General features: G+C 44.0%; 2 protein-coding genes across 2 annotated transcripts; both read left to right on the top strand.

Annotated features, from left to right (window-relative positions):
* The first annotated feature begins 6,425 nt into the window (after positions 1-6,425).
* On the top strand, positions 6,426-6,950 carry LOC124690155 (dehydration-responsive element-binding protein 1F-like). Its single transcript, XM_047223583.1, has one exon. The coding sequence runs from the start codon at positions 6,426-6,428 to the stop codon at positions 6,948-6,950; it is 525 nt and encodes a 174-aa protein (XP_047079539.1).
* Positions 6,951-12,524: 5,574 nt separating this feature from the next.
* Positions 12,525-15,392, top strand: LOC124690154 (protein WVD2-like 7). The gene is made up of 4 exons (XM_047223582.1): positions 12,525-12,602; positions 13,287-14,027; positions 14,652-15,119; positions 15,288-15,392. The coding sequence occupies exons 1-4, from the start codon at positions 12,525-12,527 to the stop codon at positions 15,390-15,392; spliced, it is 1,392 nt and encodes a 463-aa protein (XP_047079538.1).
* Positions 15,393-17,229: the final 1,837 nt, after the last annotated feature.

Here is a 17,229-nt window from a genome sequence, read left to right as displayed (position 1 = left end):
TTTGCCATGATGTCCTTTGGAAATATGGAAGTTGATTGAATCCACCAAGCTCTAAGCGGCAGATCCATGACCGGGGTGATCTGCTGCAAGTTTGCCAAGTTCAGTACATGTCCCCAGATTATATTTACGACCGCGCAACCAGTAAAAAGGTGGTGTGCATTTTCATCTGCTGCATTGCAAAGGACACATTTATCAATGTGAGGGAGGCCACGCTTAGATAGACGATTGGCTGTCCACACCCTTCCTCGCACGAAGAGCCATGTGGCCATTTTGCAGCTAAGAGGGGCCCAAACGCTCCAAATTACAGCACCAAAATCACAGATGATTTTTCCTTTGAAATAACTTTGTTCGTGTCCTCCCATATCCTTAGCACTTGCAGAAAATAATTGATGGTTATTGGTTTCCTGATAACATCGATCCAGTTGCCATTTTTATGGCTTGTGCAACTGTTCTTGTAGCTCTGATTGCTAACGGGATGCTTTGAAAAACCTCCGGAGCATATTCCTCTATCAAACCTCCGTTGATCCACTTATCAGTCCAGAAAAAACATCTCTCTCCATTGCCAATAATCACCTTAGAGGCTGCATTGCAATTTTGCCTCACTTTCTCTTCTACTGGGCTGGCAAGAGTGCACCATGCATGGCTTCCTTTCTTCGGCACGTAGGTTCCAAGCCCATCGTACTTTGAAGGTTGTATGCATGATCTCCAAATTAAAAATGTCAAACCCGCCGAGGGGTTTAGGATGACATATTGTGTTCCAATTCACCAAGCATTTACCGCCTTTCACTGCGTCGGTACCCTTCCATAAGAAGGCTCTTCTGATTTTGACAATCTCTTTGAACACCCATGGTGGTGGGTCTAGCGACAGTAAGTGAAAGATGGCAATTGCACTTAAGACGGACTCAACTAGGATGAGCCTCCCTCCATGTGTGAGCATAAAGGTCTTCCAAGCAGCAAGTTGATTTCTGATTTTATCAATCAGGGCCTGGAAATCTTCTTTACGAGCTTTCTTAAGATGTAGTGGTAGTCCCAGGCAGATTATGGGAAAATTCCGAATCTAACATCTTACTATGTTGCTTGTTTCTTGAGTGATCACTTCATCAGAAATTAGTGGGGAGATAGAGCTTTTGTTCAGGTTGCATTTCAGCCCGGATGAATTGCCAAAGATCTCCAAGATGTGTGCGACTGCGACCGCATCTCTCTGTGATGGTTTGAGGAAAAGAATAACATCATCTGCATATACCGATATGTGTTGTGGTATACCTTGGTGAATTGGGAATGGAGACAAGACCCTTTCTTCCTCAGCTTTGCGGAACAGAAGGCTTAGTGCGTCCATAACAAGGATAAATAGCATGGGAGACAAGGCATCCCCTGCCTTAATCCTCTAGCATGCCAAATATTAGGACCTGGGGCTCCTTTGAGGAGAATGCGGGTGGAGGAAGATCCGAGTATCAGCGAGACCCTCTCTCCAGCACGGGTCAAAGCCTTTATGCTGCAGTACCTAGTGTTTTAGGTAGTGTTTTGCGTGGTTGATGTTTTCATCAAAGCACCCCTCAAAACACTCCTTAAAACACACAAAACCACTATTAAACATAGATGTTTATATCTTAACTAGGACGGGCCTCTTGTCTTCTAGTGGGTCGTCATATTTGGTTGCTGGATTCTCTAGATATTACTTATATTTAGATGTTTATTATGAATGAATAAAGCCCACCGTTTACCCTAAGAAAAACTATTGTAGAAATAAAAATAAGGTAGAGCCACTTCACTCAATGGATACATCTTCCGTACAATTTAGGTCACTTTCATGCATGTACGAATATTACCGCGCGTAGGTTCCGGGCGCGGCGTCGGCACACCCCCGAGCAAGTGGGTGTGGATGGAACGATGAACCTCTCCGTGCCAGTCTGACAGATCACCGTCTCAGGAGCAGCAAAAGCTCGCCATCCATCCATTCCGGCCGTCCAGTCCGGCCATGAGTCCCCACGTACGTACGGCCGGGCCGATGACCTGCAAACCAAGACTTCGAATATCCAGAGCGAGCTGCCATCTCACCTGATTCGCCATGTACACTCGACCCGTCCGCTCAGTCCTCAGCGGTCGTCACATCGCATCGCAGGTCGATCGATGATTGGGATCGATCGGGTCGTAATCGTGTCAGCTCAAGATAAAAGGTTGCAAGAGTCCATCTGCCGCACAATTAAATTACCAGGCAACCATGCTACCGGTTAGCAGAAAAAGAAAGAAATTCTAGTCTAGTTCAAAATAATGGAGAGTGGTATTGCTCCACTAGTGGAAAACGGGCCTTTTGCACCGGTTGGTAAGGGCTATATGCACCGGATGCCCAACCGGTGCAAACAATCCGGTGCAAAGGCGCCCTCTTTGCACCGGTTCGATTACTGAACCGGTGCTAAAGGGTGCACCACGTGGCGGCTCCCGGCGTCCGGCGGGAGGACCTTTAGCACCGGTTCGTAATACGAACCGGTGCTAAAGGGTGCCGCGGCGTGAAAACGTCCCAAAACGCCGCCGCTGCGAAAAATACTTTTTTTCGAATTATTTTCTACTCCTTTTTTTTTCTTTTTTCGGAATTTCTAATATTTTAGTTATTTCACAATTACTTCCCTTATCTCTAGTCCTAACTACCCTTATCTCTAGTCCAATTACTTACTCGTGCTCAAACTTCCCGCTCGGTCACCCATCCTCCCACTACTCTAAGCACTAGCACGCTTAACTTCCAAGTTCCTTTCCATCCCGCATCCAAGTGCTTCGCGCGCATGTATGTGATAGTAGTATCATATCAATCCTATTAACATGTCGATCGATGTCATATTTCTTTATTGTTCAAATTTCAAATAATTATTTTAATAAACCAAAGTAATGTTGTAATAATAATCTTGAATAAATAAATAAACATTTACTTTATAATTTGTATTATTTTTAATTATTTTCATTTTTTTAATTTTTAATTTTTTTTTGCCAAACCTAAAACCTAAAAATTTGAAAATCTTATAATTTGCTAAAAGTAATAGCAATCTTTATGCAGTATGCAATTATTAATTTTAATTTTAAAAATAAAGAAATATAAAATCCCTAAATTTCTGGAAAAAAACTAAAATCTTCCTGCTTTCATATTTTCATTTGGAATTTTCAAAATCTAAAAATTAGCTAACCGGGTAAACCCAGGTGAATTCGGATGTAATTTTTTCCCACGATGATTTTGATATATTATACGTTTTTTTTTTTCGACGTCGTATGCAAAAGTTAATGTGGTTTTACCATTTTTCAAACATTTTTTGCAATAAATGTGAAAATTCAAATTTGTTAATTTTCCCTAATAGTAGGTTGCATAACATACATGAATCTCAAAAGATTTTATTTTTTTGAATAATCTATCATTTTCTTTTCTATTTTAAAGTGTTAAAAAAGGCGATCCACGGGGGGGGGGGGTGGAGGTGCGTGGGTAGCAAAAAAGGGTAGACCTTTTGCACCGGTTCGTAACACGAACCGGTGCAAAAGAGTTCGTGGCTGACACCAACTCTTTTGCACCGGTTCGTGTTACGAACCGGTGCAAAAGGTCCCGCACAAACCGGTGCTAATGCCCCCTGGACGTGCAGACCGCACGAACCGGTGCTAATGACCCCTTTAGCACCGGTTCGTGCCAAATCCGGTGCAAAAGCACTTTCGAGGACAGGATAAAAGCCCTTGTTTCTAGTAGTGCTCCGTGCACGGGATCTCCCGTTCACTAAATCATTTTGTTTCGTTGCATGCCAATTTATTTTAGATATTTGAAACTTAATAAGATTGAATGATATACATATCTGAAAGTATGGAACATAGTGAATCCGACGACACAAACATGCGCGAGATGGCCCATGCATGGGATAAACACATTTTTCTTGACCCATCGTGCCTTTCTCACTGGCGATAGCTTAAACTAACACATTTCACTCTATGTGAATCCGACGGCACAAAGATGCCAAGATGGACAACTATGAGTCTATGACGAGGTTAGGGCCGTACCGCAGGCATGTGCAGTCTGTTTGACCGCGCAGAGCCTCCCGATTTAGAGGGCCCCAAATTAATATGTTAAACTAGTATTCTAATGACCGATTTTGTTTAATTGGACCTCAATCAATTCGATGAGAGATGCTACGGAGTGCTATACTCCATTAAGGCTAGTCATAGTGCTAGTATCTTAGCTAGTATCATGGATACTGATCCCACAAAAATGCTGATGTGGCAGCTAATTAAGGAGGAGAGAGGAGATTAGAGTAACATAGGTGGATTCCGTATCATAGCACATATTACCAGAAAAGTTAATACCTAACACATCTTGTACACAAATTTACACTGAGATTCTAAAAAATAATAAATATAGCATATCCATGATAGTACTCCATGATACCACCCACTATAGAGATAGTATCATACACAAGTATCATATGCATGATACTACTACATGATACTTAGCACTATGGTCAGCCTAAGGCAGTACTAGTGCTTAGGAAATTTGCAATCGCATTAACTCCAAAGGCCCCCAAGCCACCCACGCCTCTTTACCCGTATCTTTTCTTTCTCTTTCATCGCGAGTGCAGCTAATTCAGTTAGTCTTCCAATGAATACTAAGATTTTGTCTCAAGAATTTTTATGAAGAATTAATTGAAGATTCATTTTTGAAAGATGGCACGTTTTGACTAAAAATTAGCACTTTTGAATTCTTAGATTGCTTTTTCACATGATGCACTTCTTTTAATTTATTTTACCACATACTACCTCCATTCCTATAAATAAGACGCACACGCATTTTAATGTGAACCTTGACCAAATAAATAGGACAGCAATATCACGATCATATAATACATAAGCAACTTTGTTAGAATTGTGTTAGAAAATACTTTCTAATGATATCAAATATTTTTTATATACTTCATCCTGAAAAATATGTTTCAACTTCATCAAAACTTGCATGTATCTACAAACTAAACTCATCTAAATACATGTATATCTAAATAAAATTGAAACATCCTTTTTAAATAGAGAGATATAGATTAATATTTTGTCAAAGATAAAATACAAAAAACAAGGATGCATTGTTTATTGAAATGGAGTGAGTAGTACATATAAAATCATCTTAGTTGCCAATGATCAGGTTGAGGGTCTCTATTTCTTGTTTTGTTCAGGGCCTCCGTATTCTCAGGTACGGCACTGGACGAGGTTGTTGCAAAGGAAGGAATGCACCCTCATCGCCACAATTTTACCTCTCCACAACTTGCATGCATCATCACATGTTGCCAATCGTTGTTGCTATCCCTAAACCACATTTCACCCGCAACCTCTAGTCCGACATGCCAAAGGGGAGGCTCTTTGGCTCCCTATTGGTGTCTCTTGGCCGCCAAGTCGTGTATTCCCCGATGAAGGAGCAGGTGGCGATGTCCTGAAACCCGCGATCGATGGAGAAGGGCCCAATCATAATATCTACATCATGGGTTTCAGGTCCTTTTGCAAAATAAATCACAAACACATCGAAACGCATAGAAAAAGGCTTATCTATATCTCTTATAAAGCAAAACCCCACTAGAGGGTCATTTAAGTTGTCTATCTCAACATGCAAGCTATCCACATCATTCATTCTATTAGCCATTCAATTATCCATGTCATCTCCCACTAACATTCATTAATACTCTACATGCAAGCCACATCATCTATTTTTTAAGCCATCCAATTATCCACATCATCCACTTTTACCTGCCAACTACATAACCATTTCAAGTCAGTTTTTAAAGTTAGCCTCTTGACTATTTACGCCAATTGAATCTTGCATGTTCCTACAATATTCTATTTCAATCAACTTATATCTTTTTATTTTTTTACAAAATAGAGTTATCAGAGAAATTCCCGCTGCAACGCGCGGGGTATCCTTCTAGTTTTCTTACATTGGTTTCCATACCTAAACTTAGTTTTTTTTATCCGTTTTCCCATAATATACATTTGGTTTATTTACTTACAAGTTTATTCATGTTCTTCATTTTTTTTAAGAAAACAAATTTCCTAGGTCGACCTAACGTAATCACACGTACGGGCGATTTTCTTACGACAAGTCGTGCCTCGTTAGCGGTCGACGTCACGCCCGTCCTCGCCTTCTCAGGCGTCCTCTCGATCAGCAGGTCAATTTCTGCAACAGCATTCTGCCTGTGCTAATCCACTTAACCTTTCCAGATGATCAGTAGCTTAATTGGCTCGCGATCGTGTGGCGTTTTCATCCATACGCATCCGTGCATGCATGCGTGCATGGATTCACAGCCGCGACTCGATGGAACACCGCCCCGTTGCCTATATAAGCACACCAACATCGCCGCCAAATTTGCATCGCAGCAAGCCGAAGACGCAAATATTTAGGCGCGCATTGCATTGAGAAGATCGTGTTCATGGACAGCCACCGGCAGCATCAGCAGCAGCAGCCAGCTCCGCAGTACAGGGGCGTGAGGCGGCGGAAATGGGGCAGGTGGGTGTCGGAGATCCGGCAGCCGGGCACCAAGGTCCGCGTGTGGCTCGGAAGCTTCGACTCGGCGGAGATGGCGGCGGTGGCGCACGACGTGGCGGCGTTGCGGCTGCGCGGGCCGCGGGACGCGCAGCTAAACTTCCCGGGATCCGTCGGCTGGCTGCCCCAGCCGGCGACCACGGACCCGGCGGACATCCGTGCGGCGGCGGCAGAGGCAGCTGAGCGGGTGCGTCGCGAGCCGGCGCTGGCGGTTGCCGCCGCCCCAGCCAATCACCCGGCGGTCGAGCTAGGGGACGGGGAGTTGGACGACCAGCTGGAGTCATCACCCAAGCTGTGGGCCGAGATGGCAGAGGCCATGCTGTTGGAACCTCCCAGATGGGACCAGGATGGCAGTGACGCTGCCGAGAGCTCCCAAACCTGGCCGCAGGGGTCCCTCTGGGATGCCTGCTAATTATCAGGCCACTGCTAATTATTATCACAAGCTATGCAAGTGCGGGCGTAACTACTACTAGTGTGGTTAATGGTTTGCTAAAGGCTAAGTACTGGGAGTAATAAGTTTGAAGTGAACGGTGGTGAACCATCAGAAGTCGCTGTTTGCAAAATGAACCGGTCAAGCAGTGCAAAAGCCCCCTAAGTTCATGATGTAACCGGTGTCAAATCAGGCAAACAATCGAATTCTTGTGACGTGTATCAAACAGTAACAGTTAGTACTGCTTTGTTGATCTTTATATGTGATTTAATATGGAAACAGAGCTGAATTCTCAACTCTAGGTTCGTTTGAGCATCATTGACTATCCGCTGCCTTCTTTGATTAGCAGCATTTTTTTAAACGGGGGCAAAAGCATTGCCCCAATCAACTTATTAAGAGAGAGTTTTACAAGACCGTAAAAGGGAACATATAAGTCTATATAATTAGCAGCATTATGGAACGAGGTGAAGGGGAACAAAAATATTGAAAGAAATTTGTATCATGATGTGATGGATGATCTTTAGCATATGTCTCAACCCAATCAATAATTACTGAAAGAAAATAGGGGAAAAGCAATATTAAGTTTTTTTAGGAAATCGAACTAATGTAAAGAAAAATCAGGGACATATAACTCATATCAATTATATTCAACAACGTTACTTAAAAACCCAAAAAATACACAGAAACAATTAGACAGAGATGAACTATTTTGAATTTGAACGTACTGTATATGGCTTTTCCAAGAACATTTATGAATGCTATGTTTTCTCAGTTTATAATTTTTTTTCATCTAAAAGTACTACTCTCTCCTTCCCAAATTAATTGACGCACATGGTACTAGAATCAAAAGTGAACATAGTAATGATTTGCGACAATTAACTTAGTCCATAGGTAGAATATTTTCCAATTTTGCTTGATTTATTTTCTTTTCTTAACTAGGCTATCACTTGTGCCGAGACATCGACGTACCAGTATTTCAGAGTTAGGAGACATAATTTAGATTTGAAGCATAGTAAAGGGACTAAACTAGAATTATGTGGGAGTTAGCATGCTTAATACGTATTAAATTTTCACGTTTTGATGTTTTTCTCTAAAACCTAGAGTTCAACTATAAATAATAACGGAAAAAATCCATAGATCCTTCAGTAATTGGAAGAGACTTAAGAACTGAATTATAACCATATGCCAATGAAGGGGGGGAAAACTGGGCCGGGTCTTACTCTAAGGTAGAATCGGGGAGCTCAACCTTTTTAGAATCGTGGAGAGCTCAACTTTGCAACATATTCAGGTGGGAGTGATCCAGTGGCAACTGCTACTTATTGAGATACCCACCATGGAGTGACCCAGTGGCGGTAGTTTTCCTCTGAGTGGCGACTCAAGGTTTATCAAAGAAACTTGAGAATATGTGAACCTCTTTTCTCCTTCAAGCAATCTCCCAATAAAACTACAAGCTCTCTTCTTTACCCAAAGATATCGAAGTAATTTTCAATTACAACCATAATATGAGTTGACAACATAAATTAGATATCAAGATAAATGTATTTACACTTTAGATTTAAAGAAAATATTAAATAACATTGTTTGTGCGGTAGTATAAAGGAGTTTCTTATGTAGGAAATTAGACCAGTATGTATGGGATTCACTTGATCCATTTCTGATAAACATGATGATACATAAAACAAAGTGTATATAAGAGTAATGATCTATTCATGCACACAAAAACATCATATTTGATAAAAAAAAAATTAGACAAATCTACATAGGCACCCCATCCATAAATCCACACAGTCCACAACCATGTGAGCACAGGCTAATACTCCTCCTAAGGATGAACCATTCACGACATGCCGAAAATTAAGTACAATGTATGGAGCATTGCATTTACTAATATTTTTTGGTGCATGAAGTTGGACATCGGTCATAAATCTATGGTAAGGACAAAATATACCTACATGGCTACATGTTTTTATCCTTAGTGAGGCGGTTTGAGATACACCTGGGCATTTCTCGGGCCGGGCCGGGTTTTGGGCTAGGCCCGAAAAAGCACGAATCTAAATTCCTAGGCCCGAGCTTGGCCCGTCATTCGGGTTTACAAACCAGGCCCGAATGCGGTCCGAACTAAGCCAAAACCATGTTTCCTGCAAGCCCGAGCCCGACCTAGCCAACATTTGGGCTCCAAATTCAGGCCCGAACACGGCCCAACATGTGAGCCCGGCCCAGCCCGCCTGAGATTTTCGGGCCGGGTCGGGTCGGGCCGTCTGGGCCAGGCTGCTCATGCCCAGGTTTAATTTGAGATATACCACATGCACACACATACACACACGCTACTTTGGGCTTGCATGTCACGAATCTGGCTCTAGGGAGACCCATCGTTGCCATATCAGGCTACTTGAACCTATTCCCCATAGAGCTCAATGGTGTGACCTCGATCTCCATCGCAAGCTATCGTGGTGCTTGGGATGGGGAGGATGAGGTATTGGGTGTACAAGACCATATCACTCTGACTTGAGAACCAACCTGAGGTTGGGTGGTTAGGAGGGCGGTTGTACCCCCAGCCCACCAGAGTTCAAACCCCAGGTTTGACATCTGTGTGTCTCATAAAGGCGGAATATTCATTCAGTGGGAGGCGACGTTCCCGTCGACGGCGAGCGCTCGTGGTGACTTCGTCAATTTCAAGATCCAATCCGCCGGCTCGGTCTTCCGGAGGTGCTCATAGGGGTAGGGGTGTGCGTGTGTGCGTTCATAGGGGTGAGTGTATGCGCGTGTATGTGAGCGTCTGCGTTTGTACTGTGTTTCTCAAAAAAAAAAAAAAAAGGAGCACTCTGACAGAGCATTTTTTTCCTACGAGACAAAGTGATGGATAGATTCCCACAAATGGTTGGTGGAAAGGAGAATTTTATAAAAAAAACAATATAAATAATACTATAATGTTTGTTACAAAATCTAAGACGGAAAGAATCCAAATTTCAAAACAAGTTTAAGAGCATCTCCAGTCGCGTCCCCCAAACCGTCCCCCAAACCGCGCCGGATCGAGCGTTTGGGGGATATGTTTCGTTCGTGCCGCGTTTGGGGGACGTCGCTCCCCAGCCGCGTCCCCCAAACGCCGCCCCAGACATTTAAAATAATTTTTCTTGGCATTTTTATTTCAATTTCCACAAACTAATACATAATTGGGAACGTGGTTTACACGAAGACATAGTTTGGAACATGGTTTTCCACAAACTAATACATAGTTTGAACCATGGTGGACACAAATATAAAATATTGCAAAGAAACTAAACCTAACTAGGCCGTGCATCGAAGGTTTCCTGTGTTCGCTGCTAAGAAAGAACACTCGAGGGCACACCAGTCACCTAAGCCGGAAAATCCAGCGGGAGGATGGTGCCCTTGTTGGTTCTACCGATGAGGCGAACGAGCAGAAACCTCCGTGCACGTATTCGGCTGCGAAGAAACAACACTCGGTCGTCCTCCTCGTCGGTGTTGTCGTCGTGGGAGTCCCTGTCGACGTGGTAGTCCCGGAGGCAGCGTCTCTCGTCGAAGACCTTGACGCTCATGTCCACTGTTGCCAAAGTAGGAGAACACGAGGATGAAGCCGGCTTCGAGGGCTGTGGTGGCGCGCGAACTTCTCCCGGCCGATGTTGAGGTACATCTTGCCGCGCGCGTCGTAGATCGCCTTGACGATCCACCGGCAGTAGCCGCACGAATGCTCCCGCGGATGCATCGTGCGCGGGCGTACGCCGCCGACGTACTCGGCGAAGGAGTCCGGCAGCCTCCGGATGCCGCGCGGGTCGCCCTTGAGGACGTGGACGAACTCAAACAGGACGTCCGGCTCCACGTCCATCTCCGACGATGAAGACGACGGCGTGGGAGGCGACGGCGAGCGTTCAGCTATGCCGCGGCCACGACCACGACCACGAGCACGGCCGCGGCCGCGAGGTCGGCCTCCGCCTCTACCAGACATAGCGTCGAGTATTGTTGAGAGATGGTGGTGGCTAGGGTTTGGGAGAGAGGCGCTAGGGTTTGTGTGTGAGAGGGACGATGAGAGGCGCCCCTTTTTATAGGCCGGAGGGAGGCGGAGGAGCGGTGGCGCTCATTAACGCCGGCACGCGAGCTAGGCGTGACGGGACGCGTCCGCTGCGCCCTCTGCGGGAAGCGCACCGTCGGCTGCGCGCCAATAACTTCCGTCGCGAGGTAGGCGACGGTTGGGTTTAAGTTAATTGTACCGGCCGACGGGTCGGCCCCGCCACTCCCCGCCTCGCTTTTCGTTGTGTCCGGCGTCCCCGGTGCGTCCCCCGTGGGACGGGGACGGGCTCGGGCGCCGGACACCGTATAGGGGCGCGCCGGACAAAAAAGGGCTTTGGGGGACGCGGCTGGAACGCATTTTCTGTCCGGCGTGCCCCAAATCCCTTTGGGGGACGCTTTGGGGGACGCGACTGGAGATGCTCTAATACTCTAGACCCAAGATCAAAACAACACACACCAAGGCGGGCCTTGGAGAGAAGCCCAAGAACCACCTTTTAAATTCTCTACTAGGGAGCCAGAGGCAAAAGCCCACGCGTGGCGCAACGGCGTGCGAGCGAGCTTCATTCGAACGTTACTCGACCGGCCGACCCCATCCCCTTCGCATTTACTTCTCCCTTCCCTGCCGTTAGCGCTCTCCTCTTCCAATTTCACCATCGCCGCCGCCGCCCCCCAAATATTTCCTCCCCCCTCTCTCCGCCAGCGCGACGAAGAATTCCGGATCGGCGAGTAGGTGAGGCTTCGGCGTCCGATTATCGAGTTCCTGCCGTTGGAGGGTGGCTGTTCGATCGGGCCGGTGGGTTCTTGATTTGCCTCTCCACTTTCTAGTACGGTACGCCCCGGTTCTTGATGGCTTCGTTTGGTGCGCCCGCCGTACCGCGGTTAGATTTGAGGATTTTTTTTTTCCGTTCTGTTCGGCTTGCTGCTTTGCTGCTTCTTTCCTCTCCGTCGGCGTTTCTTCGTTTCCTGCTGACCGGTCCTGCGAGCGCCGCGAGTTCTTGTTTTCAGATTATGCCACTGTTTGCTGGTTACCTCCAAGGATTATCCGCCGCATCTCGTATGTTTCTTCATGGCATATTTCCATGTTTCTAGACCCGTTTGCTGTGTAGTTTTACACTTCATCGGTAGAGTTGCTGTTTCCAGTTTCCATCCAAGAATCCCCATTTTTCTGGTTATTTTCTTTCCTGGCCAAAACTATTCTACTCAATAAACAATATGGGGCTCAAGCCGTGGGTTCCAGGTGAACCAAATTGCCAGGTTTAGTTGCTGACTGCTGAATCTTCCTCTGCCGGGCAACCAAGATTTGGGTGGTTTTTGGTTTATTTTCGTTCCTCTGAACTTTCGAAGAGCTGTTTATGCGGGTTTTGTGTTTGCTCCTAAGAATTTTCTGGTGATTCTTGTTTTTTTTTCTGCTGAAAAGACGTATTTTTCATGAAATTTCCATGGAGGCAGAATTTTGACAGTGTGACGTATATCTGGTGCTGCAGGTAGATCGGAACATCAGCGTCAAGGATTTTATCTGCTGAGGTTGGATCAATGGCTGCTGAGGTTGGGCAGCCGTTCAGTGGATGGTCACACTCAGATTTGGCTTACAACGATCACTCCACACAGGTAGTGTCCTCTGCTTCGAAACCATCCATTACTTACCTGTAGTTGCCTACTTGAATTATCAACTGAAATCTCAAGGTTAAATTGTTCCTTGATATCGTAATGTTGTTTGGAAGTATTTAAGAACATAATGTGACACAGTTGATGCTGTCTGAAACTTGTTGTGTTTTGAGTAGGCTTGATTCGTTAGTAATTTCGTTTATATGCACTGTGAACTGTGATGCCAAAGATGGTTCTTGATTCCTGAATACTGTAACGTAGTTGCCTACTTGAATTATCAACTGAAATCTCAAGGTTAAATTGTTCCTTGATATCGTAATGTTGTTTGGAAGTATTTAAGATGTCAACATAATGTGACACAGTTGATGCTGTCTGAAACTTGTTGTGTTTTGAGTAGGCTTGATTCGTTAGTAATTTCGTTTATATGCACTGTGAACTGTGATGCCAAAGATGGTTCTTGATTCCTGAATACTGTAACGTCGTTGGCAAATATTTGAGATGACACCATGATGTGATTCAGCTGATGCTGGATGGCCTTATAAGTTTTTTTTTTACCATGCTGGGCCTTATAAGTTATGTCTATATAGTTTTTAGATGACTAGATATTGCTTTGTAACTGTTAGTTAATTATTGTTGTCTGTTGAATTAGATTTCTTGAGTCCCTAATTTCGTTTTGTGTCTGCCATTCAGGACGATTCAGTTCAGCAGATGGTACTTGATCATGGTTCCGTATCATTTGGTAGATTTGCTGGGGAGTCTTTGTCATGGGAAAACAGATCAGTGTTTGAGCACAACAGACGTCATGAGGAGATAAACAAACTCACCATGCCTGGTTTAGTTGCACAAAAGAAGGCATTTTTTGAAGAATATTACAAGAAGAAGGCTCGGAAAGCTATGCATCTCACTGAAGCCACATCTGAAGAAATGAGTGATGACAACACTCTGGACCATAGCAGGCAGGACGACAAAGCACATGCAGTTGTTTCTGAAGATCCTATGATTACTGCTCCAAGCTCCATCTCTCAACCATCTATTGGAGTGAGCTCATCAGATGAGAAGGAATGCCATAAACCTCATGGGCTAGGATACGTGACATTTAATCCTCTGTTTTCGCGGATATCAGGGTCACAAGGTATTCAACATGAAGAGACATCTAGTACTGGTCAACAGCAATATGTCGATGGCGAGTTTCAGTGTGCAACACGCACAAGTAGTAACCATGGGCTCAACCACGAAACCTTGGAGAGAAAGGTTCTTGCACCAAAGCATGTGATTTCAACTGACTATGGTGAAAGTAATGTTGTTGCGTCAAGAATTGTGTTGCCAATAGCAAGTTTACACTCAAAAGGTCTGAAAGTGGGTCTTGAGAAACAGGAGCCAAGAAAGAACATAGCGCCAGTGGTCACTAATAGGTTGACAAAGGAGGCCAAGGTAATAAAATATTGGATTGATATTTACTGCTTATGTAGTGTTTTCAACTGAGGGAGAATCACTGACAAGATATAACAGAACAAAATAGTTTCTACAGTCGGCTCCCACTTTAGAGTCCTGTAAAAATCTAGATAATCCATAATATGTTTTAGAAGGTTCATCACAAGAGTACAAAATTATTTTGGACATCGATGTACTCTGCTTTACATATAATAATGAATTAATAACAGAACAAAGTAGTTTCTACTGTCGGCTCCCACTTTACAGGCATGTATATGTTTTAGAAGGTTCATCGCAAGAGTACAAAACTATTTTGGGCATCGATGTACTCTGCTATACATATACCAGTGAATTAGTAACCACACAGAAGCATCCACCCATATATTAGGATCATCTATTTACTCCAGTTACATGGTTAGAACAAAAAAAAAATTGCTTGTATGAGGTTTCAGGCAGTTTTTGAGGTCGTAAGTTCCATAGTATAATGTACTCAATATGACTTTCCCGGAGATTACTAAAGAAAGCTTTCATATTGTCTGTCTATTCCTGTCTTGGTTGATTTGTATATGCTATGCAAAAGTTGACTATTATTTATCTCATATATGTGCATGCTTATTATTTCAGGACCCATCAAGTTCTCTTATCCAAATCCCTAGGGTTGATTCAAGAAGAAACTCAGAAAACAGGAACTCTGAAGGCCTGAAGGATCCTTTCTACAAGAGGGTTGAGATGAAATTGCGTGCCTTGTCTGATAGGATGAGTGCGGATAGAGCTGCTGCCTCTTCTAAATCAGCTTCATGTCAGCCTGCCACAAGACCTTCTTCATACCCAAATGCTGATAGAGCTGCGACTTCTTCCAGATCTGCCTTGTGCCAGAACACTGATAGAATTCCTGCATCATGTGCACAAGCTTCTCCCAACTCTCTTAAAGAACGTGCAGCAACTGTTCCTCGTACAAATTTCTACAACAAACAGTTGCATGTTTCTCATGTTGCTTCTAGTAACCACATCAGTACTGGAAGGTTGGCTGCTAAAAGCTCTGTTATGCCCAAGTCCTCTCAAAATAACACAAAACCCTTCCAGAGTGCTCAGGTAGTTTTGCGCTTGATCAAATGTTGGCCCTTGAAATCATTACAGATACAATTTCAGTAACTTGCTCATTGATGGACCATAATTTTCCTTAGCTAATTTTTAGAAACTATTTTTGTACGTTCAACATAAACAGTGAAGGACTTAAAAGAGTTTAATTAATTTTGGCAGGTCGCATCGAAAAGAGCAACAGGTCTTACAAGTACAAGCAATGTTTCACAGAACAAAAGGTCTTCAATTTTATTTTATATTATTTCTGTTCAACATATACTATGAAAGTCCTGAAGAATATCATTGACACTCCTGTACTTGTTTGAGCTGATGGTCAGGAAGCAGCTGAGCACACCTGCGGCATCGGATGACCGTAAACGGAATAGAGGATTGATGCGCATATCTGCACCCACAAGTGCAAGGTTTGTTTCCATTTGTTTCTTAAGTGTGGTATTATTTGGTGACAAATATCTGGTCATTTATAAACTGTTCTGTTCTTTTTTCCAGAAGTAGCTACGACAACATTCGTCCTGCCAAAGCTGCGAAGGCACCAAGGATCTCAAATGGGCAAAACACGATGAAGGTAAAAGCAGTACCTAGTGAGGTGACGATTCATATCCTTTTTTGCTGGGTGATGTCTCCAGTTCGTACTTTTTTTCTCTTCAGAAAGTTTATAGTACTTCCTAATAAGGCTTTGTTGTAGACGGAAAATGTGAAAAAGTCAACGTATGGAAGTCATACTACTGAAGGAACGACTGTTGTGCTAAAACGTACTGTAAACTGCAATGAACAAAACAGAAAGGTCAGTTCATTTTTGGATGTGATTTTTTCGTTCTAACTTAGCATTTACTCTTTTGTGGTAATCAACCATGAATCTGCAGTCTCTGTTGCCTGTATGACGGACCCTGTCTTTTTCTTTATATGAACAATATCATATTGTGGTTGTACAAATGGACATTTATTTTAAGTTCATTGTGCCTGATGAAAATGCATCAGTAACTAAAGGTTGCTGCACACTCTTGTGCAGGTAATCTCATCACGGTTTGGCACTCCCTCATCTAGCACGAAGAACAAGCTGACGTGTAAGAGCAAGCCAAGGTACTCCCATTTAACACGCGCTTTCCAGATTTATGATCCCATCTTCAGCCATGCAGATCATGTATTTATGATAGATCACTGCATAGACTGTGTAAACCAAATTGCTAAGAATCTGTCTGTTGTGTGACTTGGATGTCATCGTCATCGCCTACCATTAGGAGTCCCCCTAAACTAGTACTGGCTGCCACTTGATTCTCATGAAACATTCTTAACTCTGCAGACAAGAGAGGCCCCGTTGGCGATGACGCACCATTGCTCAGCCGTTCCTGAACAGTTTCTGAAACACAATATTTTCCGAGGCCTTGGCACGATCACTGGTGGGTTTGGTAAGGGCTTTCCTGAAGCTCGGCATAGACAAGGCTGTCCAAGGACTTTCCTGAAGCTCGGCATAGGCAAGGCTGTCCAAGGGCTTTCCTGAAGCTCAGCATATAATTTAGGCTGTCCAAGGGCTTTCCTGAAGTTCAGCATGGTTACCTATATGTTAACCAAGAGGTGTTCTGTAGCCTCCAGTATCATGTGAATCCTATCTTCTACCATGACGTTGATGTTGGTCAGCCTCTGTATAACTCTTTGTATTGATCAGAGTCAAGAAAGAGCTTGGCAGCGCTGTTTCGCTATGATTATTTCTTGCGTGGGTAGTGAGTGAAAGCGAGAGGCAGGAGCACTTGCGATTAATTTGTGCTTGGACTTTGTGGCCACGCCGTGGAAAAGCATTCTGGCGCTGTTGGAATTGTTCGATTTGGACATAGGGAATTTTCTACGGAGACGGTTCGATTTGTCGGTAGCTGATGTCTGCAGCCACATTTGTTCTTGCTCACGTTGGTTTTGAAGATAACACAGTCGCAGTTTAGCCGGTGCTCTTGTCATCGTTGCGGTCTGTTTGAAAGAAAGGTTATAGACAAAGCTTTACCGGGAAATACCATTCTCCAAAACAGCCCCGCAGCAGGACAAAGAGCCGAGGGACTGGGCCGCAGGGCTGTATCTGTGCGAGTGTGTGATTCGATGTATGCCGACCATGTTTTGA

The sequence above is a fragment of the Lolium rigidum genome, chromosome 2, assembly GCF_022539505.1.
Source record: "Lolium rigidum isolate FL_2022 chromosome 2, APGP_CSIRO_Lrig_0.1, whole genome shotgun sequence".
Lineage (NCBI taxonomy): Eukaryota > Viridiplantae > Streptophyta > Magnoliopsida > Poales > Poaceae > Lolium > Lolium rigidum.
Note: the sequence above shows the minus strand (reverse complement) of the source record. Positions and strands in the feature narration are given on the sequence as shown.

What these genes read in the sequence shown, in the direction of transcription:
- LOC124690155 (XM_047223583.1), top strand. Translation starts at nt 6,426, where the DNA reads ATGGACAGCCACCGGCAGCATCAGCAGCAGCAGCCAGCTCCGCAGTAC.
- LOC124690154 (XM_047223582.1), top strand. Translation starts at nt 12,525, where the DNA reads ATGGCTGCTGAGGTTGGGCAGCCGTTCAGTGGATGGTCACACTCAGAT. An exon ending in ACGATCACTCCACACAGGTA is followed by an intron (nt 12,603 to 13,286) that starts GTGTCCTCTGCT and finishes TCTGCCATTCAG; the next exon opens with GACGATTCAGTTCAGCAGAT. An exon ending in AACCCTTCCAGAGTGCTCAG is followed by an intron (nt 15,120 to 15,287) that starts GTAGTTTTGCGC and finishes TAATTTTGGCAG; the next exon opens with GTCGCATCGAAAAGAGCAAC.